General features: G+C 36.8%; 1 protein-coding gene across 2 annotated transcripts in view; it reads left to right on the top strand.

The window, feature by feature from the left end:
* ATP8A1 (ATPase phospholipid transporting 8A1) overlaps positions 1-24,822 on the top strand; it is a 232,473-nt gene that overhangs the window by 68,638 nt on the left and 139,013 nt on the right. The window contains exons 8-15 of one of the 2 annotated variants that reach the window (XM_039226991.1): positions 2,317-2,386; positions 3,435-3,562; positions 7,723-7,834; positions 9,116-9,281; positions 10,186-10,313; positions 12,934-13,011; positions 15,220-15,308; positions 21,248-21,292. In XM_039226991.1, coding sequence (XP_039082922.1) covers positions 2,317-2,386; positions 3,435-3,562; positions 7,723-7,834; positions 9,116-9,281; positions 10,186-10,313; positions 12,934-13,011; positions 15,220-15,308; positions 21,248-21,292 — 816 coding nt within the window. The remainder of the gene's footprint in view (positions 1-2,316; positions 2,387-3,434; positions 3,563-7,722; positions 7,835-9,115; positions 9,282-10,185; positions 10,314-12,933; positions 13,012-15,219; positions 15,309-21,247; positions 21,293-24,822) is intronic. The other variant, XM_039226992.1, reaches the window with a different exon arrangement.

The raw sequence follows: 24,822 nt of genomic DNA, 5'->3' as shown, positions 1-24,822 counted from the left end.
ATGAAACACTGGGTGCTGTTTGTCCCTCAGCTGGGCAGATTCAGCTCCTATTGTTCTCAATAGGAGGCCGTGAGGCATGCCAGTAAAGGTAGATTTCAATTTCCTACACATCATTAATATATATTCATATTTAACAATATGCCTAAACACTGAAGATGAATTTAATACCTCTCCAGGATACTGTTTTGAACAGTGTTAAGTTATTCATGAAATGAAGTCATTGACAAATTTTGCCTTTTTCTTACATTTGCAATTTTCTATGAGTTCTGTAGAATCCCTTTGGCAATTATGACTATAATTTGGGCTGGTATAGGGTTTACAGAGGACCCCCTGCACAAAGCTGGATGTTGTACATTTTGTACCGCATGCTTTGGGATCAGTTTTTATCCCACTTGTTACTAGTGACAAAGTGCATGTTACCGTGGTCATGTTCAGCTGTCTACCAGTGTCTGTATTGTGATCTATCTGCATCCTGTTCCATCTTTCCACCTAATCAAAAAGCCTGCTTTGCCTCTCTGACTGCAGCTTGCGTTTGGATGTCACCATTATTTGCTGAAATATTTATTATCTAGCATGATCCCTTATGTAAAACTTCTGGCTGCTTTTTCATAACACTATTAAAAACTGCTTCAGTAACAGCCATCTTAAGGGAGAATGTTCTGAATTCAGATGCATATTTGCCCCACTTCAAGTAGAAGTCAGCCATTTAACTTTTTAACTTCCTAGCCATTTAAAGTCCTAGAAAAATTGCTTTATGAAAAAAAAGATAGAATGTTAGTCTCATTTTAATGTGAGAATGGCCTCGGATATATTGAACAGTAATATTTTAGTGCATTTTACTGGCAAAGTATGGAATCTGCATTGTTCACCTAACATCTGTCACCATGCCTCTGTATTATCAAAAGATTTGTTTTAAAATTTCATAAGCCATTTATGTTTCAAATGTGTACATAAGTTACAAATTAGCAGTTACCAGAGCCAAATTCAATGTTGAATAGATGATATGTTGAATAAATAATAGAGTGAAAATATAAATATTGAAAACCTTCTCCAGTTGGGGAAAAAATGTAAGCCTGTATGGGAGAAAAAAAAAAGTCCATTGAGTGAACTGAAGAACTTGCAAACTTATGTTGAAATGAATCTGTAAAATATTTGATCATTGACCGTATGTTTCAGCAATTTTCACAAATCTCCAGGTCAGAATACTAAGCTACCTGCCCATTTCTGAAACTTGAAATAATCAGTTTTGCACATGTACAAATTGGAAGTTGATTAGAAGATTCCAGGTATTTGTAACAAACCTTTTCCATTCTAACTTTGAATACATATCCTTATCAGAGATTACATTTATACTTATATGATGTTAATAAGGCTTATTGTATAACCAAGTGCTAATGAGATTGATTTAACTTCAGAATGCTTTTCCTTATACTTGAGGGTCAGATGATGCACTGAGATGGCAAACTCACCTGTCCATACTTGCTGGACACAGACTGTGAAGGAAAAGGATATACACAGTCCAGGGTGTAGTACCTGTGATAATGCTGGAGAATGAGCACCCCGTCCGCTAGCCACCGCGCACCAAACTTTCCAAAAACATTCTGATGGGGACCCATGAAATGCACTTCCTAGGTTCAGGTCAAGGAGCAATATGGCCAAGTTGGCGGGTTTTAGTTTAGCTTTTTCTGCTGCACGAATCTCTGAAATACCCTTAAGAAATAGAACCGGAGCAGAAAAAAGAAAAGGAAAAAAACAACAGAAAAAACCCCAGAAAGTGTATACCTACTTCCATTGTAAAATTTGTTCATACAGTTTTTAAAAGTAGCCTTAAAATTTAAATGTGATAGTTTGTATGATCTTATTCAAATGAAAGTTTATAAAAGCAGCAATCTGGAATTTTCTAATCACTTTCCTTAACCAATTTATACATGGGCTACAAGCATGAAATCTCACTTGATATTTTTGAGCTAAAGATAAATCTGGACACAAAACTGCTTTACATTTCAGATACAGTCTCTGTCATGTGTCTATGGATGAGCAATTTAAGTATCACATGACAAATCTAATCATTGACATTAGCTTGAAGATCAGTACTGATTGGCATCAGGAAATTGCTTTGTGGCCTTTCTAGCTGAAAAGTTGATCCGCATGGGTTCTGCCTCCCAGCATTTAGTAGTTAAAATGGAAATCATAATGAAACTAGACCTAAAGCTTTATTTAAAACAAAAGGCTTCAGTGAGTCTAAGCATTTAAATAAGTTATTATTATGCTTCCTTCCCCCACTAAATCTTTCTGCTTTTCAATTTTAAACAACAGTGAGCCCCAGGCCATGTGCTACATTGAAACATCCAACTTAGATGGTGAAACAAACCTGAAAATTAGGCAGGTAAGATCTAATACAGGTTTATGTAATTTTTGCTGATTTTTTACATGGAATCAAGAGCTTTATTTCTGTTATTGTCCTGAATTGAAGTAATACTGTCTAACTGCAAATATTTTCTTGTTGAGCATCTATGAAGAGGTATCCTCAAGTATGATGGAAGACTCAGATTACTTGCCTGATTAAATATGGTCCATCATACAGATATATTTCTAATATTCTTAATATTTTATGTAGTAGCCAACACCCTGAAGATAATAATTGTAGTTCTAAGTGCTTTGACATGTGTTTGCTTATTTATTTTCCCTATTTGCCTGGCCCAAATTATCATTTGGCTTTACTGTATTGAAAAGGCATAGTTTCCATTGCTGTTCTAAAAGTCTCACTAATCTCAGGGAATAGTTAGGATTTCTATATTTGCTTCTCATATCATCCCTTGATAAAAAGCAATGGTCTTTTTAAGGGACTTTTTAAAATGTACTCTCTTCAGTTCTAGGGGGGATGATGGAAATAACAAGTGAGAAGTTTGGGGTATGATGGAAGTAGGTCATCATGGCACCTGAACTCAGAGTGCCCCAGGAAGTGGGGTCCTGTTCACTTCCAGCTAGTAGAAGCTAGTTGGCCAGAGGGAGGAATTATTTTTGAGGTTTTCCTTCTCAGTGGACTAAAAGAACAGAAACTAACGATTCTCTTTGGACTTGGATTCTATTTATTTTGTATTCCCTTTTTGAGATTCAGCAGGCAGACTGTATCATGCTAAATATTAATTTTATTTTTGGAAACACTGTTCTTTGAAGGCTTACTTCAAAATATCTTTGCAGACAAGTTAATAGTCTCAAATATGTTTTACATCTTTCACAAAAGCTACTCTATTCTTGTGTTCAGGTAGAGAGGAAGGTGTTTTGACCAACCAGTGTTGTGCAAGGGAGGGGACTTGCTTATAAAATAGTGGGATCTCTTAGATCCTAAGGCCTAGATGAATTCAGAATCCCCCTGCCTCCCTCACACAACTCAATTAACATACTCTTTTGCTTTTTAAAAAATTTTTCAACAGGGCTTACCAGCAACATCAGATATAAAAGACATTGACAGTTTGATGAGAATTTCTGGCAGAATCGAGTGTGAAAGTCCAAACAGACATCTGTATGATTTTGTTGGAAACATAAGGCTTGATGGACATAGGTATGTAAAATTGGTCTTCATAAGAACACAGAATTTAGGGGTACCTGGGTGGCTCGGTCAGTTAAGCGTCCGACTTCGGCTCAGGTCATGACCTTGCAGTTCATAGGTTCAAACCTCACATCAGGCTCTGTGATGACAGCTCAGAGCCTGGATTCTCCTTCAGATTCTGTGTCCCCCTCTCTGCCCCTCCCCTGCTCATGCTCTGTCTCTCTCTCTCTCAAAAATAAACATTAAAAAAAAAAATCCAGAATTTACTGTGTCTCAGTGTATTGCTGAGTGTTTTCCAAGCCTGGGTGCATATTATTTTCTCATGCTCTAAGTTTGAACATTCAAAACCTCTTCTTAAGTATTTCTCTGTTACTTCTACCAAGAGTCTTTTTGCAGACATGTTAGCTCTTAATTCCATGCATATGGTACAGCTGAAGACTTCCTCAAGATTCCTGCCAACCTAACAGTTGGATGTTTTCAGGGATATTCCAGGTTTCTGGCACATTATTTAAAAGCATATTCTTTGGCCAGACTACTTATGTTATAGGCCTATCTGCAGTCTCTATGGCTTGGGTTCCTTCCTGTGATCTCTATGTGCCTCAAGGAGTTCAGATTCTACCCGCAAGGTTCTTGTCTTTCTTGTGTTATCTGTATAGTTCCATATGCTCTTTTCTATGCCACGTTATCATCCACAGTTATCTTTACTATTACCTCCGTTCTACCTTTCATCCCTTCCCACTTCTCTTTCCTACCTCTGTCTTCATAGATGCAACCAGTATTTCTCAAGCCCCCAGTGGGCTAGGCTAAATACAGTGACATAACAGGAGACTGCAATGAACAAAGGAGATAAATATGCCCACCCTTGTGAGCTTACTTTCTTGGAGTAAGGAAAGCGCATACAATAAAATGATAAATAAGAAAATTCTGTACTTAGAAAGTTATTCTGTAGGTTAGAAAGTGATAAATGCTTTAGGAAAAATAGCCCAGGATGAGGCAGATTGGGAGTCCTTGAGAGCAAATCACTTTTGAGTTAGATTGGGTATAGTAAGCCTCGTTTAGCAGGTAGCATTTGAACCCTGTGAGTAGGAGGAGAGTAAGTTAGCCATTTATATATCTGGAGGGAGATAATTCCAGACAGAAGGAATAGTCAGTGCAAATTATTACTTATATTTATTATATCATCTTAAAGTGGGAATGCACCTAGAGTAGTTATAAAATTTCAGGGAGGCCAGCGTGGTTGGAGTAGAATCGCCAAGAAAGTATAATAAAAGAAGGATAGAGGAATAATAGGGAACCAGACCATGCAAAGCTTTGAAGGCCATTTTAGGGTGTGACTCCGAGTGAAATGGTGATCCATTGGAGGGTTTTTAGAGGGGATATCAGCAGTTCGGTTTTGGGCTTAATAAGTTTGTGTCGGGGAGGCAGATGACTATATAAGCCTAGAGCTTGGGGTAGAAGTCTGGGTTATGAGATAAATTTGCAAATAGTTGGCATAGATCATTAAAGCCATGGAAGTGGAAGAAATCACTGAAGATGAAAGGGTATGGATAGAAAGGTGAGGAGTCCCAAGGACTGCCCTAAGACTCTGCAATGTTAAGGTTGGAAAAAGGGGAGGGACCAGCCAAAGAAACCAAAATCGGGTTGGTAGGAAGGAAGCCGAGATGGAGTGAGGAAGGAAAGTCTACCGAGGCAGAGGGAGTGATAGATGTGGGTCACATGTTGCTGCTGGTCATGCACAATGACCCTGAGAATTAACAGTTAGGTTTAGCAAGTAGAAATCCTTGAGCTTGGTTAGAGCAGGAGGAGCCTGATGAAATGATTCTGAGATAGTAGAAGAAGAGGAGTTGAAAATACCAAGTACAGACAACTTTTTCAAGGAGCTTTGTTGGAAAAGGCAGTAGAAATGGACCAGAACCTGGCAGGAAGGGTAGGGTCTTTCCCATCTGCCACTTCTTCATCTTGCCCTCGCCTCTCTTCTCCTCTGTCTCCTCTACTTTACAGTATACTTTACCTACCAGATATAGGTAGTGGCCAGCTAATGCACTAGTTCATTCCACCGGCCTGAGAGATGATCAGTGCCTTCATTATTTTGTAATTGCGTCATTACAGTATTGGAATTCTAAAGGACACGTGAAATATACCCTAAACTGTCATCCTCATTCAGAACCACCAAAAGCTTTCCTGTGATTCATGAAGTAATTATATATTGTTCTAAAATTTGCACAGAATGACCTTACAGAGTGAACATATGGTTATAGACTAATAATAGAGTTGGCCACTTATATAGGTTTCTGTAGTCTGACATTCCTAACTGGCCAGCTTCCATTTCTTATCAGTTCCCCATCAAATCAATGCCAAGCTAATCCATGCAGTGATAAGAGAAACTTTGTATGATAGTGCCAAGATTTAGGGTAAGATAGAATTTATATAATAAGCTTTAATATATATGAAAGGTGGAAACAGATTTTCAGTATCACTGTATTTGTGGTACATTTTTACTTTTACAGTGATTACTCAGAGTTCTTGGAACCCCTTTATTTGGAACATGTGTACTTTGATTCCATTATTAAGGATATGAGGGTCATTGTCTAATGCCAGAAGCTTTGGAATTCCAACTCTGATGAAATGTAGTAATAACTAACTCATGTTGAATCCTTGTGATTGAAAAGTAGTATTTTTGTTTGTTTGTTTTTGAAGTTTGTACCTAATTCCAATCAATTCATACCACAAATGCCAAGGTAAAAGTTGTCATATTATACCTCATTATATATGTGAGGAACAGTTTGTACTTATGTGCCTCAGAGCATAGTCTAGCAGCTTCCCAAGAAGTTCTTAGAAATGTGCTTTATGCCTAAGATCCCCTCTCAACTCTGAAGTGCACCGCAAATCTTGAGACATAAACAAGAAGGATTCCCTTCCAGATGGGTCTGAAAAGCATGCTATTGCACAGAAAGAATGAGAATTATAGACACTGTAGTCTTCTAAATTCGGATACACCATTTCCTAAGAGCTTACTTAAGTAGAGGCCTTCAGGTGCAGTTATGACCTGGACTGATTTCACCTGAGCCAGTGATAGTTAGGCAGTTCTTGAAAGAAGGTCTAAGACCCAAGCTCCTACTAGCTTTACACACCTTCACCCCATAAGGGCCCACGAGGAATGAAAGTCTCAACCTCACTTTGCCTCTCCTGGCAAAGAAGTTCTAGAAGAAGTCCTGTGCTCTCTGGAGACTTCTTGGGTGAACTGTTTCCTTCTTTTTCCAGAAGGTTTTTTTTAATGTAGTTTTCTTTATATTTGACTTTTCTTTCTTGCCTTTATTTTCTTTTAATGAAATGAAGACCTAGTGATAGGAATCCTTAAGCCATTATATTTTGTGTAGTATATTTCCGTCAAGAATCCCACTGTGTCTCTGATAGCTTGTACCTTTCTATATGAGGTTGTGTCAACCTACGTACAAGGGTGGGTAGTTTTACAAAGAACCTGCAAAAAACCTAACTTGGCCTTTATTCATGAGAAATGTGTTTTAAATCATATGAAATAGATATCTTCAATTTGCTGTCATTTCAGAGGAATGTTTAAGACATTAGATGCTTACCATTTATTGGAAACTTATTCATAGTTCTCAGATAGTTTATATTTGACTATAATAAATTATCCTAGAGATTTTAAATAGGGGACTTACCTCTGCAGGGCAGGGATACTAATGCAAGCGTATGATGAGATGATGTATTTACCTTGCCTTGTATATTATATGAACCTTTATTATGCAAGAGCTATTTTTAATTAGGTGTGGGAGGGGAGCAGATCCCCTAACCTCACCACTTCCAAACATCTTAGAAACCGAAACAGACTTACTATATCAGGAAGAGTCTTAAATATTTAAGTTTGAAAATTAGCCTCTGAGTTCCAAAACATTACCTACTATCTTGGATAATGAAGTTGTAGGAAATGGCTGGTTTGGTGCTAAGGAGAAGCAACTGGAATGCTTCCTTCCAGCTGTCCTTGTATAAGAAAAGTATTCTTATTGGTAGGAAAATTACTTCTTTTCTAAAAATAAAGTAAGTGTGAGAAGGGTTATTTTAGTAACAGAACCTTTGTTGGAACTATGTAGTAACTGTAGAATTCTTAAGCATTTTAGAAAATGTTTCTAATGTCACAACATAATCTGTCATAGCACTGTCCCCCTGGGAGCCGATCAGATTCTTCTTCGAGGCGCCCAGTTGAGAAATACACAGTGGGTTCATGGAATAGTTGTCTACACTGGACATGACACCAAGCTGATGCAGGTGGGATTTTTATCTTTGAAAACTTTTTGAACCTATTCTCTTGAAAAAATGTGCTATTTGTAGCTCTCTGTGCAGTAGTGTCAAACGTAGCAGACCATCTGTCACAGATTCCTGAGCCCCACACCATACATTCAGAATCTCATTCTTCAGTATGTGGGGCTATGAAATGGTTCATGCACATAAGAACACTGAAAAGTTTCATCAGGTGTCAACAGTGCATGAACTCTTAATGATTTTGTGTATTGGTCCATTGGTAGCATTTACTATTACAGTGATTGATGCTAGTTGTCTGTATAATGATGAGTGCTCTAAAGTATTTGTCTTCTAATTTTAATACAGTTTTAAAATTTTAGAACTTTCATTTTTTCATAAAAGGAAAAGAATTTGTGAGTCAAATGTTAGCCCTTTTTGGTAACATTTTTAATGTTAGCCCATTTGAATCAACTTTAGTCTTAGCACTTGTAATGTTTACATGGGCCTGTGGATGCTTCTTTATGTTATAATAAGAGTGTTCAGTGGTTAGATGGGTGGGGAAAACTATTTTAAGATACTAAATGAAAATCTGCCTTAAGTTCTGATAACTTTGTAAAGTCACAGAGACATTATCAACAGGCAAACAGGACTGCTATTAATGATTCCACCCCTACCATTCTATAAATTATGCTGTAAGCCATTATTTTCTATCTGTTGTTACAGATTCAATTTTCTTTTCTGTGAGTGCCTTGGTTAGCACTGATCTAGCATGATGATTTTTATCATTAAACACAGCTGAGGAAACTTCTGCCATTTCCATTTCCTATACCCAAGACCACTTAAATGGTTGCTGTGTGGCCACCAGAAATGTGGAAACCAGAGATCCTTTTGATGTGGACTTCATACTTTGGAACTTCTGGGTCTCTGGTTGTGGATGCATAGGCCACCTTCTCTGTCTCTCTCCCTGAGCTGAGATGCTAGATGCTTCTAGTCTACCCTGTTTGCTTAAGTAGTCTAATAATACATTGTTCATCTTGCCTGCCACAATGCAAAAATTGGGTCTATAAAGGAATATTATTTCCTTCTCTTCTTACTGTTTTACATCCTAGATAAAGACACGGCTGGGGGGAAGAAAAGGTGGTTAACCTTTGACAGCTTATATCTGTAATTTTTTTCTGCGTAATTTTTGTGTTTCTACTCATGTCTAGATTTTGAGGTGTGGCTTTGTCGTCTTCATCAAAATAACAAAGATATATTACTAAGTCAATTTGTAACATTTTTTATTGCTCATATTGTTTCTTTTTACAGAATTCAACAAGTCCACCACTTAAACTCTCAAATGTGGAGCGGATTACAAATGTACAAATTTTGATTTTATTTTGTATCTTAATTGCCATGTCTCTTATCTGTTCTGTGGGCTCAGCCATTTGGAATCGGAGGCATTCCGGAAAGCACTGGTATCTCAATCTGAACTGTAAGCATTAAATTGCCTATTGTACTTAGTGTTTCTTTCATTAAAACCTGTATTTGTTTCACAGCTGACTTGGGATTTCCTATTATTCCTAAAAAGGAGACCTTGTTGCCAAGATAATTGGGCATTTAATTTTTTTCAATGCAGTTTCCAGCAAAAGGAAGTAAAATGTTAGAGTCTCTATATTTGAGAATTCTTAAAAATATAATGAGCACTCTGTAGTAGCATAAAATGTTATTTGATATTTTAATTAATATTATTCATTTATTCTTTAAATGTAAAAATGTAAAATGCAAGTAATTCATGGGTTCAAATGAAAGTACGTTCAATTTAAACATTTTACAAGCATATGCTCTACTTTTGATGCTTTAAATATAATCAATCTGCTTTCTTCACCCAGATAGCTACCTAAAACTATCTGTGTTAAAATATTTCTAAAGAATGAATGAATAATATTAATTAAAATATAAAGTAACAATTTTATGCTAGTACAGAGTACTCATTATATGTTTTGTTTGATTGCTCTTCAGGCATGCTTTAAATTGGAAGTCCTTAAGAGTCCATATAAAAGTGATTCTACCCAGTTGAGATTTTACATTTCTAAACCCACAATCCTGTCCCTGCTATCTCTAAACTTCCTGTTTGAAACAGGATCTGAAATACTTGGTAGTGCTTTCATTCTTTAGTATCATTATAGGGTTCTTAATAGGACTAACAATGTATTGAATACAAATAATGTTCTATCTTGAATGTATTTGAAAATAAGGATATGTTATCAGCACAGTGATCCCCCCTAACTATCTACATATGTTGTATAATGTGGAAAAAAATTTTTTATACTAAACTTCTGGTCAATGCAAATGAAAAGTGAAACTGTAAATGACTTTCTTCCCACCTCCCCCAACAGATGGTGGCGCTAATAATTTTGGACTGAATTTCTTGACCTTCATCATCCTTTTCAACAATCTCATTCCTATCAGCTTGTTGGTTACGCTAGAAGTGGTGAAATTTACCCAGGCATACTTCATAAATTGGGTAAATAATTATTATTGTTTTTCATCATTCTAAGTATACCTTTTGTCTTTTTTCCTGATAAGATCTGTTGATCTCAGAAACAAAATCTTAATTTTACCTCACCTTTTATTGATGACACTACAAGAAGACATTTCAAAATATTTATGACTCTAATATAATTATAACAAATTCATTTGATGTGTAAAAATCAGTAGCAAAATCTCTCCTCTCAGAATCCCACCAGTTTACAGACCAGACATTCTGGGGAACTAGATCTGCAGTTGAGGAAACCCATTTTGGGCTTCATAGTGATCTTGGGGAAAAGGAGAACCATGGGGTGTGGAGCTAAAATATCTGGAGTATAGTTGCAGTTCTGTATTTTCTAGCTGTGTGAACTTTGCCAAGCCACTCGACTTCTTGGAGATTTGTTTTCCTGGACACTTACACAGGAATGATAAAGTATGGTTTACCAACATCTCGTGGTAATATAGAGGAAAGAAATCTCATGATGTAGCAAACAGCCTTCTAAACGATTGAGTGCTGTAGAAATAATACCACATTCACTACTTGTAACAACTAGGCTGTCTATCACGTTTTATACATCTATGTAGTTTATTTTCCCACACTGTAAACAAATTCAGCTGTGCTTGAATTTTCCTTAACTTTTCTCTTCTGAAAAAGTTTTTTTAATCTTAGAAAAAAAATGTGCTGGACATCTGTTTCCTAAATGTTTCATTTATAAAATGTGTTGTTGTTAGTTTTATTTTACCACAGTTAAAATTAATGAATTTATGTAAATTAACTACATCTCTAGACTTAATCTGAGAGAAAGTTTAATTTTTCTTTTATTTTGAGAAATTCTGGTATTATCTTTTAATGTTATTTTTTAAATTATTTAAAAGTCTTTCAAATGAACAATATTAGGATTTTTTTAAAAATATAACTGATGGTACTTTTGCCATTGCTCATTACCTTCCCATAGCAAATTACCCACCTCAGCTGTCAATTGCCTAATTCATTCAAAAGACCAGTATAATTTAGAAATCTAGAATGAGCTGCATTTGTGCTTATTTTGTGCAAGGAGATACTTTGCTAAAAAATTACGTAATAAAATTTGTGTAAATACGATTAAAACCTATTGAGGTTTCCAACTTACAATAAGAAACCATAAAGTGACTCATTATGAAAATCAAATAACTAGTCAGGTGCTTTATTATTTTTTACTTGGATTTTCAAAAATAATATTTGCTTCAAATAATGACATAGTTTGAGTGTTTATTTTTACTTGGATTTTCAAAAATAATATTTGCTTCAAATAATGACATACTTTGAGTGTTAGTGCAACCCAGCAGGTTTATGTTTTTTTCAACTACCTTTCTAGTATACAGACATTCTATAACATTCTAGACAGATCTTCCCTTACCAGACAGCTGTTTCTTGTGTGGAAGTGAGATGAATAATTGCTCTTTTTTGATACTGGTTCTACCTGATCTTTGATGAAAATGTCTAATCTTGTTTCTGAGTGAACTTGGCTACGATACCTACTCTTCTATGGTATCTTCCCGCATCTCCTTCTGTTCCTTACTAGACTTGCTTTCCAACCTACTCCCCATTCCATTATTCCTCTCTGAACGTCACTCTGTTGGTTAACATCCTGCTTAAAGCATGGTGCTTACCTCTCCACAGCCTACTTCAGAACTGATCCCGATCTGCCTGAAATGCAGATGTGGGAAATATCAGATTTGTCCTTTTTGTTTGACAGACACAGGAAAATCAGTGAATCCTGACTTGCCAACAAAATGTTATACTCTAGAAAATATTAATTTTAAAGGACTAATAGACCTCATAATTTATGGGTACAAAGCAAGTACAAGTGGGTACAAAGCTGTACACTTTTGTCTGGGTTTTGCGAAGGGTACTCATTTTACTTTCAAGTATATACAGACACAGAAACTTAGGTCATGAAAGTACAATCAGATAGAATCCTCTAGATAACTTTTCCAGGGGCTTAAAGTCTTAATTATTTGAGCAATGTCTAATTGCTATTATTTTATTTGCATTAAGGACTTATATTGTGTTGGACACCTTAGAAACTACATACATTATCTTATTTAATCTTGCCATAGGTCACATATCTAGAAAATGGTAGAACTATAATAAATCAGGGTTGCCTGATTCCAGGGACACCTGAGTGTCTCAGTCAGTTAAGCATCTGACTTCAACTCAGGTCATCATCTCACAGTTTGGGAGTTTGAGCCCCATGTCGGGCTCTGTGCTGACAGCTCAGAGCCTGGAGTTTGCTTCAGATTCCATGTCTCTCGCTCTCTGCCCCCTCCCCAACTCGTGGTCTGTCTGTCTGTCTGTCTGTCCGTCCCTCTCTCTCTCAAAAATAAATATTTAAAAAAAAATTTTTTTAAAGATGGCCTCATTCCAGAAATATGCTCTAACTACCATGCTGTCCTACCCTTACTGTGAAATAGAATATTCTATACTGAGTACTTTACAGGGAAGTCAACTGAAATGGTATAGTGATGGCAAGAGATGAGAATGATTACATATATAGCTCATGAGTTAAATGAAATTTCAGTCAATCTCTTGATACCAGTTGCATTCAGTAATTTTTTTTTATTTTGAATAAAAGGATCTCGACATGCACTATGAACCCACAGACACTGCTGCTATGGCTCGAACATCTAATCTGAACGAGGAACTTGGCCAGGTAAACTGAATTTCTTAGTGATATGTTGAATTGGAAGTCAGATGTATTGTAATTTCTGCTGTATGTGACAACTTCATATGAATTGACAGCTCTTAATTTTCCATTGTTTGAATGATCGGCACAAGTACGTTTTAGCACACAACTATCAATTTTCATTTTTAGTAAATGAACTTTTAAAGCATTATTTAAAACATATTTTGCTCTCACGTAAAGTATTTCACTAAGGGCTGTCCTTCAGTATGTAATCTGGTTAATAGTAAAGTGTTGGCTGTTTTTAAGTTATAAACTCTGAGTATTAAAATTGCTCATAACGGGGCACCTGGGTGGCTTAGTCGGTTAAGCGTCTGACTTTCCGACTTTCGCTTAGGTCATGATCTCGCAGTTCGTGGGTTCGAGCCCCGCGTCGGGCTCTGTGCTGACTGCCAGCTCAGAGCCTGGAGCCTGTTTCAGTCTGTGACTCCCTCTCTCTCTGACCCTTCTCTGCTCACGCTGTCTCTCTCTCCTAGAAATAAACATTAAAAAAAATAAAATAAAATTGCTCATAGCTTTTTTTTTTTACAAATAGTTTATTGTCTAATTAGTTTCCACATAACACCCAGTGTTGATCCCCACAAGTGCCCTCCTCCATGCCCATTCCCCCTCCCCCCCCACATCCATCAGTCCTCAGTTTTTGTCAGCATTCAAGAGTCTTTCATGGTTTGCCTCTCTCCCTTTCCCCCACCCTTTCCCCCCTTCTTCTCCCCCTTGTTCCTCAGTTAAGTTCCTCCTAATCCTCCTATATGTGCAAACGTGATATTTGTCCTTCTCTGCCTGACTTATTTCGCTCAGCATAACACCCTCAAGGTCCATCCATGTTGCTACACATGGCCAGATTTCATTGTTTCTCATTGCCATGTAGTATTCCATGGTATAGATAAACCACATCTTCTGGATCCATTCGTCCGTTGATAGACACTTAGGCTCTTTCCATGTTTTAGCTATTGTGGAGAGTGCTGCTATGAACATTGAGGTACATATGCTCCTTTGCATCAGCATTTCTGTATCCCTTGGGTAAATTCCTAGCAGTGCTATTGCTGGGTCATGGGGGAGTTTATTGTTAGTTTCCTTAGGAACCTCCACAGTTTTCCAGAGGGGCTGTACCAGTTTACATTCCCACCAACAGTGTAGGAGGGTGCCCATTTCTCCACATCCTCGCCAGCATCTAGAGTTCTCTGATTTGCTCATTTTAGCCACTCTGACTGGTGTGAGGTGGTATCTCAGTGTGGTTTTGATTTGTATTTCCCTGATGAGGAGGGATGCTGTAAAATTGCTCATAGCTTTTGACCAGAAAGGAAGAAAAATGGTTAAATTGACCAATGATGTTATGTAAGTCCAAGTATGAAAGTAATCAAACAGGAATTTTAGATTTATAATTAATACTATATTCATACATATGTGTATATTTGTAATTAATTAAATCATACTACCTGAGAAAAATTCTTACTTTGTATTTTTGTCATTTGCTAAGTCTTTTCAAAATGCATTTAGGCCAGAATTATCTTTTTTTTTTTTTTTTTTTTACCAATTCAGATGTATGAAGTTAACTGAACAAGCTATTACCCATTCTGTGCTTGTCTGTTAGGTTGAGAAGTGCTGGTAGATGTTTTAGTGCTCCATAAATGTTCAGTAGCAGGAGTGGCATTTTCTAGTGGAAATTCAGACTATATCAAGGCAGATTTCTCCATGGCTGCAGGTTTTTCAAACATCTTGATAGTCTTTACTGTTCATACATGAAGTGATTCATTGCTAAAATACTTAAAAAAACAGTTGAACATATTAATATTCAGAAAGCCATCAGTTAATAGCATTCATTGTGGCCCTATAAGGTAACAAGATTGATAAAAAAAATTATTTAAGGGGTATTTTCCCCTCCTGTGAAAGACTAGCATAAAAAGACTTCTGAAGGGGCACTTGAGTGGCTTAGTCGGTTAAGCATCCGACTTCGGCTCAGGTCATGATCTAACGGTTCATGAGCTCGAGCCCTGCGTTGGCCTCTGTGCTGACAGCTCAGAGCCTGGAGCCTGCTTCAGATTCTGTGTCTCCCTCTTTCTCTCTGTCCCACCCCTGCTTGCATTCTGTCTCTCTCTGTCTCTCAAAAATGAACAAATGTTTTTTAAAAAATTTTAAAAGACTTCTGAGATTTTAATGCGAAATTTTACACTTTTGTAGGTCAAATACATATTTTCTGACAAGACAGGCACTCTGACTTGCAATGTGATGCAGTTTAAGAAGTGTACCATAGCTGGAGTTGCATATGGGTGAGTTTTTCCCCTTTAATTAGAATATGAAATATACATTTAATTACTGCTAATAGTTTGGTATGTTTGAGAATTCTTCTTAGAGGAAATTTTTTTAATCGAAAGCCCCTGTTTTGACATCAACAGCCATGTAATGTTTTGTGTGTTACAGTCTGGGATTATCTATCATTTGGAATTACCTAGGAGGTGAGGGCCCTACCCAGTAGTATGTTTAAAGTTGCTGAAGGTCATGGTCTGGCTCCAGTCCCGAGGTACAAATACAGTTTCCTCTACATTGCCATAGTTAGAGTACAACATCCTGAGAACACGTGATGTCTCCTTGGGAAGTTTTCAAGTTAAAATATTGTTGTTTCTCTGATAGATATCCTTTTGATTTCTTGTTTTCTTTTACCATCTCCCCTCTTTGCGGTCACAGAGCAATCTAAATTTCTGATGGAAGGAGGTAAGGACACGAAACTCTTAAATCCAGGGTGTGATGAATACCATCAGAAACTTTTATCAGGCTCCCGATGTTCTTTTGAACGTGTGTGTTTAGAACCCATTTCTTTCTTTCTTTGAGTTATGTTTGCCTAAACCATTCAAAAGCCTTCTTTTTGAAATACTTAATAGGATAATATGAGAAAATAAATTTCCTGAAAGGACATAATCAAAAGTTGAAGCACTCTCCTTGGCTGGAATGACCTTGACCATGACCTCTTATCAAATTTTCCAGCTGTCTTTATCTACAAGTGAGACTAGGAAATACTGATCTTTTTACCATTCAAGCAAGGGCACTTGCATTTGGGTTTTCTGGCTCGTATGCACTCTTCCCCACTCACTTTCTGTCTCCAAGCAGTAAGCTAGTATAGTATAAAAATAATGGATTGAATTTTGAAAATGCCATAGTTAAAATTATAAATAAATAACCGTTTGTTAAAACAAAAATTCTAAAAACGAATGATGACTCCTATACAAGGGTCTACAAAGAGAAGTAGATGGAGGCAGATATTTTTTGGGTTAGCAGAGACAGTGACTAAAAATGACTTCAAACTATGTGTGTGATTGAAGCTGAAAAGACGTTTGATTGAATGGCTTTTTCACACTTGCAAAGACAGGATGTTAATTTAAGAAGCATGCTCACTGTTTCCAGAGCTGGATGCCACTTTGCATCTTTCCTCTTTATCCAAAGCTCTCCCAGTTCCCCTAGAAAAGGCTCTCCTTACTCCTCCAGTTGCTACAGGCTTGTAATTTGGTTACTGCCTTAGTAGGGGAGACGCAGCCATGTTTTGTGATGTCTTATGGATTTGACCCACAGTTACCCCAGGCAAGAGAAGGAAAAGCCTATTGTGATTCTACAGTTTGTTGCGTTATACTTCCTGACAGATTTATGGAGATTGCTTTTACAAAAATTCTGCACTCGTAAGTGAATTTATTTTTAGAGTGGTCTTTTTGATAATCGACATCCTTTTTTTATTTTGCCAGTTTCCAGTTGAATAAGCAAGTTCTTCAAATTAGTAGTTATTGATTGTGAACCTAGGAGAACAGAAAGCTAGGCTGAGATCTAGTCTCCCTCCTGTATTTTATCAAGTGTTTTCTTATTCTGGAAACAAGTCCTTAAACACCTGCAGGCAGTAGCTCGAGAGAGCAGTGTTCTTTCTGGATTCACTGAGGATATCAGCATTAACAACTGTGATATGACCCGGTGGGTTTGAGACTGGTAAATATTAAAGTAGTATCACAAATTGAGTCACGTGAGTGGCTCAGTCGGTTAAGCATCCAACTCTCCATTTCAGCTCAGGGCATGATCTCATGGTTTATGAGTTCAAGCCCCACATTGGGCTCTGTGCTGACAGCTCAGAGCCTGTTTGGGATTCTCTGTCTCTCTCCCTGCCACTTCCCCGCTTGTGAGCTGGTGCGCTCTCTCTCTCTCTCTCTCTCTCTCTCAAAAATAAATAAACAAACTTAAAGAGGTAAGAACTGTCATAATTTACATTAAGTTTCCAGTAAAACAAATTCCTCTTGGGAAAATAACACCTCTTAATACTGAAGTGCAACCGTAAGACATGACCCCTAGTCCTACTTTGTCACTGACTCACCATGTAACTATCAGTGATTCCTTTACAATATTCTAAATTCCTTACAATGAGGATACTGAGATAAGGTATCTCTAAAGTTCTTTTCCAGATATAAAATTCTGGGTATAAAAATCATAAAAGCATGTTTAGAAATTAAAAAAAAAACAGGTGTTCCTTTGCAAATTTAACTATATAAACAGACCTACATCTCTTTCCTGGGTGATGTATCATGTTTCTAAGAATCCCAGAAGCCTTGCTGAGTGAAGCTAGCTGGTAAACTGCTTCCAATAATCACGTGGTGTTGTGTATGTGCTTTTAGGATCCTGAACCCTGATTGCGCTTTTCCCAACCTCCCTTCCCCCAAACATCCTGCTGGACAATTGGAATGCCAACATCGTAGAGAGTTGTTCATATACGAAGTTGTTGATACAGGAGGCTTCTGATGCTTTGGTGTTTACAACAGGAGACACACCACTGTTCCTTAATTCCACCAAACTCAACAGGAAAAGCAATTACTATCCACCATCTTCCTATGAGACTTTCCTCAGACACTCTCAGGTTCTCAGAACCCAGACAGGGAAATAATATGGCTTTGCAATCCCATTTGCACTATAGCAGTGTTAACACTTGTTAACACAGTGTTAATGGTTTAATAACTATTATGTACATGCACTTTCAACTCCAGCAGAAGGAAGGATGGTATTTATCCCCGCCCTGCCTCCCCCCCCCGCCCCCCCGACCGCCACCGCCTCCAGGATGTGGCAAAAACAAAAAAACACCACACGTTTTCATAGATTAACAAATGCCTTTGGGGTCACAATTTCAGAACTTACCCTCCTTCAGCATTTTTAAGAAGTAAAGTAAAGCCTAGTTTTAACCTAGGTAATCAGTTCTGTTGGCTTTTATGAGTTTGAAGGACAAGACTTGAAGCATAATTTTTGCCTAGTATTCCTTAGGTTTGTAAGAAGATAATACTTAATAGTTAAAACAGTGCTTCAGATTTAGTCTTGATAAGTTTTCTCTCATTTGACATAACCACTGCCCCAAATTGGATTCATTATGGGCAACAAAATAAAGATTTGTAGATACTTAGTTATAATGATTATTTTGTAGCGATCCACTTTGTCAGATCGCCACTGTGCTTAAACTTACTATACTGTTTCATTAGATCTTTCTTTGGTTAAATGTAAATTGATGTCATTTATAATTTAACTTACTATGAACTAGAAATTCTACTATTAAATATTTGTTAAAGTATCATTTCCACAAATTTTTTCCTGTAGAGAATGAGTCAGTTTTATCATAGTAACTTGAATATCAGGAATGGGTAAAGAGGCTTTTATGTTCAGTGGCTAGGACTCTATATTGAATATAATCGGCTACAATCCTAAGTATAATCCTTTGTTGATAATTTAGACACTACTATTAGATTGACGTGGTCAAGGCTTAACATAGTACAGTCTCTAAAGTTAAAAAAAATTCTGGTATAGAAACTAAACAGTGATTTTTGTTGGCTTAGCCATTTAATCAGTGTTAAAAACATTTCAATGACATTTTCCCTTTAAGTGAAACATGAATTTTCTTAAAAGCAGTCTTTATGTAGGGGCGCCTGGGTGGCTCAGTCTGTTAAGCATCTAACTTCAGCTCAGGTCACGATCTCATAGTTTGTGAGTTCAAGCCCTACATGAGGCTTTTTGCTGTCAGATCCTCTGTCCCCCCTCTCTCTCTGCCCCTCCCTGCTCATGCTCTCGCTGTCTCTCTCTGAAAAGTAAATATTAAAAATATTTTTAGAAAGCAATCTTTATGTATATATTAACGTATGTGAATAGCATAACGTAATATTTTGTTTAGCAATGTGTTTGCTGAAAGGATCAGTACTTCACACTGTGAAGAGATACATCACAATTATCATAAAACTTAGCCCCAAGGTCTAGCTTATAACCAACAAATTTATCTTGCTGCCCACCATGGTAAGAGCTGGGTAAACACCATTTGTTTGTTTATTTACATACCTGAACAAATATTTTTATCTCCTTCTCTGTATGTGTCACTTTGTTAGAGGATGGGGATGTAACAGCTTATAATCTAATTAGTTTATGATCTAATGAGGGGTTAATGGATGTGAATTAAGTAAGCAAACAAAAATAAAGCACAGTATAGAGGTCCATGTGAGCCTGTGATGGGGATTTGATCAAATCAGGCAGGCCAGGGACTGCTCTGTGAAAAAGTGACACTTGAGCTGAGATCTAAGAATGGGTTTGGTTAAGTGAAGAACCTACAGGCGGATACAGCAGTGCTGACATGTGCGCAAAGGCAAATGACCAAATAGCACGTGCACCCCGAGCCGCCGGAGCAACAGCCGTGTACACACTTTGTCTCATTTAACCTGTATGACTTGAGAAACACTGAGCTCTCTCCTGATGTGACATCTGCCCAATACCAGTGCAACGTGGCATAACCTTGGCACAGTGTTTCTGCTTGGGTAGCCCTGGCCCTCGTCTGGAATAGTCTGGAGGGCTAGAGTCCAAGCCTTGAGGTTGATAAGAAGTGCTTGCCTTAAGAGCTGGGCTCCAGCCGGTTTCCACCCCGTTTTGCAGTTGGTCATCATCTTTTCTGGGAGTCCAGTCCACAGGAGGCTTGGCTAGCCCTTCTTCTCAAGCATCAACAAAAGTCCTCTGGTAAAGGAGAGAATAGAGAGTAGAGGGGACTGCCTTTTGTGACAAAAGATGGCGGATACTGCTCTGGAGGGGGTGTAATGCTTTGGACGTGGAAGGAGTGCCTTGGAATGATGAGGCCCATGTGTGTCATGGCCAGTTGGGTGGAACAGTAAAGAAAATGGGACGGACACTGAGGGAATAAGAGGTCTCCACAAGTTGTCAGTGAAATTTTACATTTGTCAAAAACAATGACTTTATGTTTGTACTGAACTCTGAATTTTTTTAAACTCTAATTTAATTTGAAGAAAAAATATGGAGTGGTCATACATAGTTAGAGAAATGAGAGATAAGAAAATCTGTTCTAGCTGCCTGAAGAGTAGCTCATTTTCCCACCACAAAAAAAGAGATGGTACTTGTATCTCCATAAAGCTGGAAAAAAATTCAACCATGAAAAGAAAAATTTAATAAATCCATGAAGAGAGAAAAGAAACTCTACTCCGTCATGTATTAGGAGCCACTTCTGACTGAATGCATTGGCTGCTGAAACGAAAGAAATACATCAGTCAGACTTTTTCCTGGTGCTCAAATGAGCTAACGGATGAAATTAAAATTATCGATGAATGTCTGTTCTTTTTGAGATAACAAACGGTTTAATGAGTGAATTATGGTTTATGTGGAAAATTCTATCAGTTAATCTTTTAAAAAGCAGTTCCTTCTAATTATAGAAATGTAATTTTTACTTTAATATTGTACCTGTTTAAAGACCCATTACTTCATGGTAGTCAGATTTACTTCTAAAATGTACTTGACAAATTTTATCAATATGATAGTTTGGTTCCTAGGTATTAACATGTTTGTTTTATTAAAATACTTTATTCTGATTAAACAATATGTAATTTTCCATTGGTTTTAGCATGTGTTTAAACTTCAAGGCTAAAATAGTTCTTTTTGAATAGTGAAGTCTATGAATAAAATGGGTAAATTCCACAGTCAAGGGGCAATTTGGCTTGCCTGTTATAGAATAATTTTATAAACCTGCTTAGTTATCATAAATTGTCATGTTCTACTTCTATACTAACTGCCATTCTTTGAGAATCAACTAAAAGTTCATTTTCTTAACTTTTTCAAGATCCATCTTTCAGTACTTCCTTTATTCATGCTTTTATGTTTTCAGCCTTTCTGTGATTATTTTCTCCTCTCTTTCTGTCCCTCCTCTTGCTTTCTGAAGCCATGTCCCTGAACCTGAGGATTATGGCTGCTCTCCTGATGAATGGTAAGCCGCATGGACCTTTCAGTCTCATTGATTCCTTTAAGAAGTTTTGCATTTTATTGTTTTGATAAACACATTTCACTACAATTGGGGGAGAAAAAAAGCATTATCCTTAAGGTAGGGTAACAATGCTATAAAGTACATGTTTCTTGAAATCCATTGAATATCTTTGATTTCCTATTGCATAACCTTTAGTCATTTTACAAACATTTAATTTAATGGTTAGGCTCGCTAGAGTTCTGCATTGTATATCTATAATAGAATCTGTAATGATCAACTTGGGGTCCCTCCCTGGGCTGTGAACTAGCTAAGATTGCAGTTGAAACTCAAGAAGTTTGCTGTTTTTTAGTGCAGCACTGCCACCTTCTGCTCTACAGAGCCACAGAAAAGATGCTACTGAAATCTACCTAAGAAGTGGAAATTTTCTTACATCTCTTTTCATTCGTTCACTAAATCTAAATGAGTATGAGCTAGAAAAGGAATATTTTTAAAATTAAATGTCTGGGACAAATGTTAAGAGACTAATGCTATCAAGGACTAAAGTTAACTGAAATACAATGAATTTTAGAATTATTAAAGATGGCATTTTATAGGTTTAATTTCCAGATTTTTGTTTTCCCTTAACTGCCCCCCTCCAACATGGATTACATTTTCATTTAGAACAGTATAAGTTTATTTTGCTGTTTCTGTAATTCATCATGACTTAGTGGCCAGTGCACCTTCAGAAAACAGATTCTTTTAGTGCTGGCAACTATAGAAAACATTATGGTTTTATACGCAGTTACACTTTTATTTTCAGGTTATACATGTGTTTTATGATTTAGCCACATTTCTGATATGCATGGAAGTCCAATAGCATTATTTAATCTTTTTTCAACTTGAATTTTATTTCACTAAAGTGGAGAATTGGTGGCAATTTGCAGGAAACCTCATACCTAGAATAATGACAGAGGCAGCTGTTTGGTTCATGTGATAACTGATGAGTCATCACGTTTAAGCTCATTGCTTGGGGCATCTTCCAATTTCGACACCTACACACGACTATAATTTTTAGCATTTTTAAAAATATTCCAAGGCTTCTTACTTTTGGTAGATAATTCAACTCTAATGCTGTAGATATTCCCTTTTGTTGAATCCTGTGAGAATGTCGTAAAATTTTGCCTGTCTTTTTATTTGTTGTTTTTTTGGAACATTAATATGATTCTATTAATTTCAAATACTGTTCACTAGTATAGAATCAATACACATTTTTCTAAGACACTTCTTTTATTCAATTTTTTTAATCTCTATTTTTGAGAGAGAGAGATAGACAGTGTGAGTAGGGGAGGAACAGACAGAGAGAGGGACATAGAGTATGAAGCAGGCTCCAGGCTCTGAGCTGTTAGCACAGAGTCTGACGTGGGGCTCAAACTCCCAAACCGTGAGTTCATGACCTGAGCCGAAGTTGGACGCTCAACGCACTGAGCCATCAGGTGCCCTGAAACCTCATTTATTCTTAAGAGAAGGAAATAACCATTATCATGTTTTCATTAAGATTGAATGGAAATGTTAAAAATTGTTGTTTATTTAGTCAGGTCATTTAAAATATCCTGCTTTAATAGAAGTTTAAATGACTTTTTTTTTATGACTTTTGTCACTTTTGGAAAGAGAGGATGGCATACTATCTAGTTAAGTTCTTTTTGTAAAACACCCTTTTGGAGAATTTGATATTTGATACTCTAAACTAGATTACTCCAAATACGAACTTCTAGATTTTGCATAAATTGTATGATTCCACTTAAATATTAGTATTTTAAAAAATAACTTTAGGGAAGGCATTTATCACCTTGATAATCAAGTGAGCTTTACTTCAAATATATGCTTAGAGTTTCCAGCTATCAAATAGTTACCTGCAAAAGTAGGTCTACAAAGGTGAAAGAACAGATACTATATGAGTTTCTGTTCTGTCCTGGCTCTCTGCACTGGTCAAGGATATAGATGTTGGATTCTGACCACCCAAGTTCACATCTTGCCCTTGGAAAAGTCACCTAATCTCTCTGCCTGCCTGTCCTCATCTGGAAGAATCTGAACATCATAGGGAGGTTGTGAAGATTGAGTGAGTTCTGTTTTTAAAGTGCTTAGAATAGAGTCTAAATATAGTATACTCACAGAGAGTGTTAGCTCTGGTGTCTCTCACTCAATCCTCATGACACATTTGAGGAGTTGTGATTGACATGACCATATTAAAATTGTTGAAATTTAGGCACAGTAACTTGCCCCAAAGTACACAACCAGGAAACGTGGAAGCCAGAGTTAAAACCTCACCCTGATTAGAAAATAGGCGCTGGTCACATTATGTCCTACAGACCTTAAAGAACTTTAAAGAACATGTTTTTAATGCACAAAATGTCCTTACCTTTCAGTCACTTTTTTTTCCTTTCTTTCGTATTAAGGTAGCAAGAACAGGTATAATTTCACGGATTTGCAAAAAGTTAGCACAGGGAGCAAAATTCTGCACATTCATAAGTCTGGCATCTTCCCCAACCTCATCCAGTTGATTCATGTTGCCAATGATACCAAGATCAAAACTGAAAAAGAAAAAAAAAAAAGTGTAATCCTGGTTGAATCCTATGCTCCAGGCATCTGACCACATCTTCATGCTGCTGGTCTTCAAGGATAATCTAGAGAGTACAGATGACTGTATAAATCCAAAATCAAAGTTCATTCCTGTATGTCAACAGCTTCAGATTTCAGTGTGAAGTTCATTGAATCCCGTATATAAAACCTGTAGCCAGTATATATTTTACTGCCCTCCTTGAACCATATTCACCCCAAAAATGTCAAGTTTAAAAAACACATACTATTTAACACCTAAGTGTATGTAGATGATTTTAGATTTAGTGGAATTTGAAGGTAAACCTATAATACTCTCTTGAGAGTATTTTTAAACACACTCTTGACATTAAAGATAATTGGATGATGGATGTGGCTTTACTCAGTTGAATATATTGGTATAAATAGTTTACAGAGATAAGATCATTTCCCAAGCAGCAGCCACTTCACAATTGGTATGGTTTTCTTGTTATTGCCAAGTACTCTAAGCTAACATATAACCTTACAGGTTAATTCTTTTCTATTAAAAATCTATCACTGGCAAAAAATAAGATCTCATTCTATTCATGTAACCCTAAGATATGATTGTTTTTTAAAACTGTATATTTCCATAGCCATTTTTTCTTTTCCTAATGTTTACTGTGGAAAATTTCAAGCATGAACAAAAGTAGACAGGTTACCATCCACTCACTTCAATAATAATGTACTCAAGACCAGTTTCTTCTATACTTTCCCTCACCATTATTTTAAAGCAAATCCCAAATAACATATTTGTTTTTCTTAACTATTTAATATAGACCCCACACTATTCTGATATATCTTTAGGTTAATGAGAGTGAGGATGATTCTCAAGAAGGGCTTCCTTGCTGTATTTTGTGCTTAGTCATTTTGCTGTGGTTTTTAGTATTGTCATATCAGTAGATAGTACTGTTTTCTGGTCT

This window comes from Hyaena hyaena, unplaced genomic scaffold, assembly GCF_003009895.1.
Source record: "Hyaena hyaena isolate Hyena2069 unplaced genomic scaffold, ASM300989v1 scaffold_24, whole genome shotgun sequence".
In the NCBI taxonomy this organism is placed as follows: Eukaryota; Metazoa; Chordata; class Mammalia; order Carnivora; family Hyaenidae; genus Hyaena; species Hyaena hyaena.
This window is presented reverse-complemented; position numbering and strand designations above follow the sequence as displayed.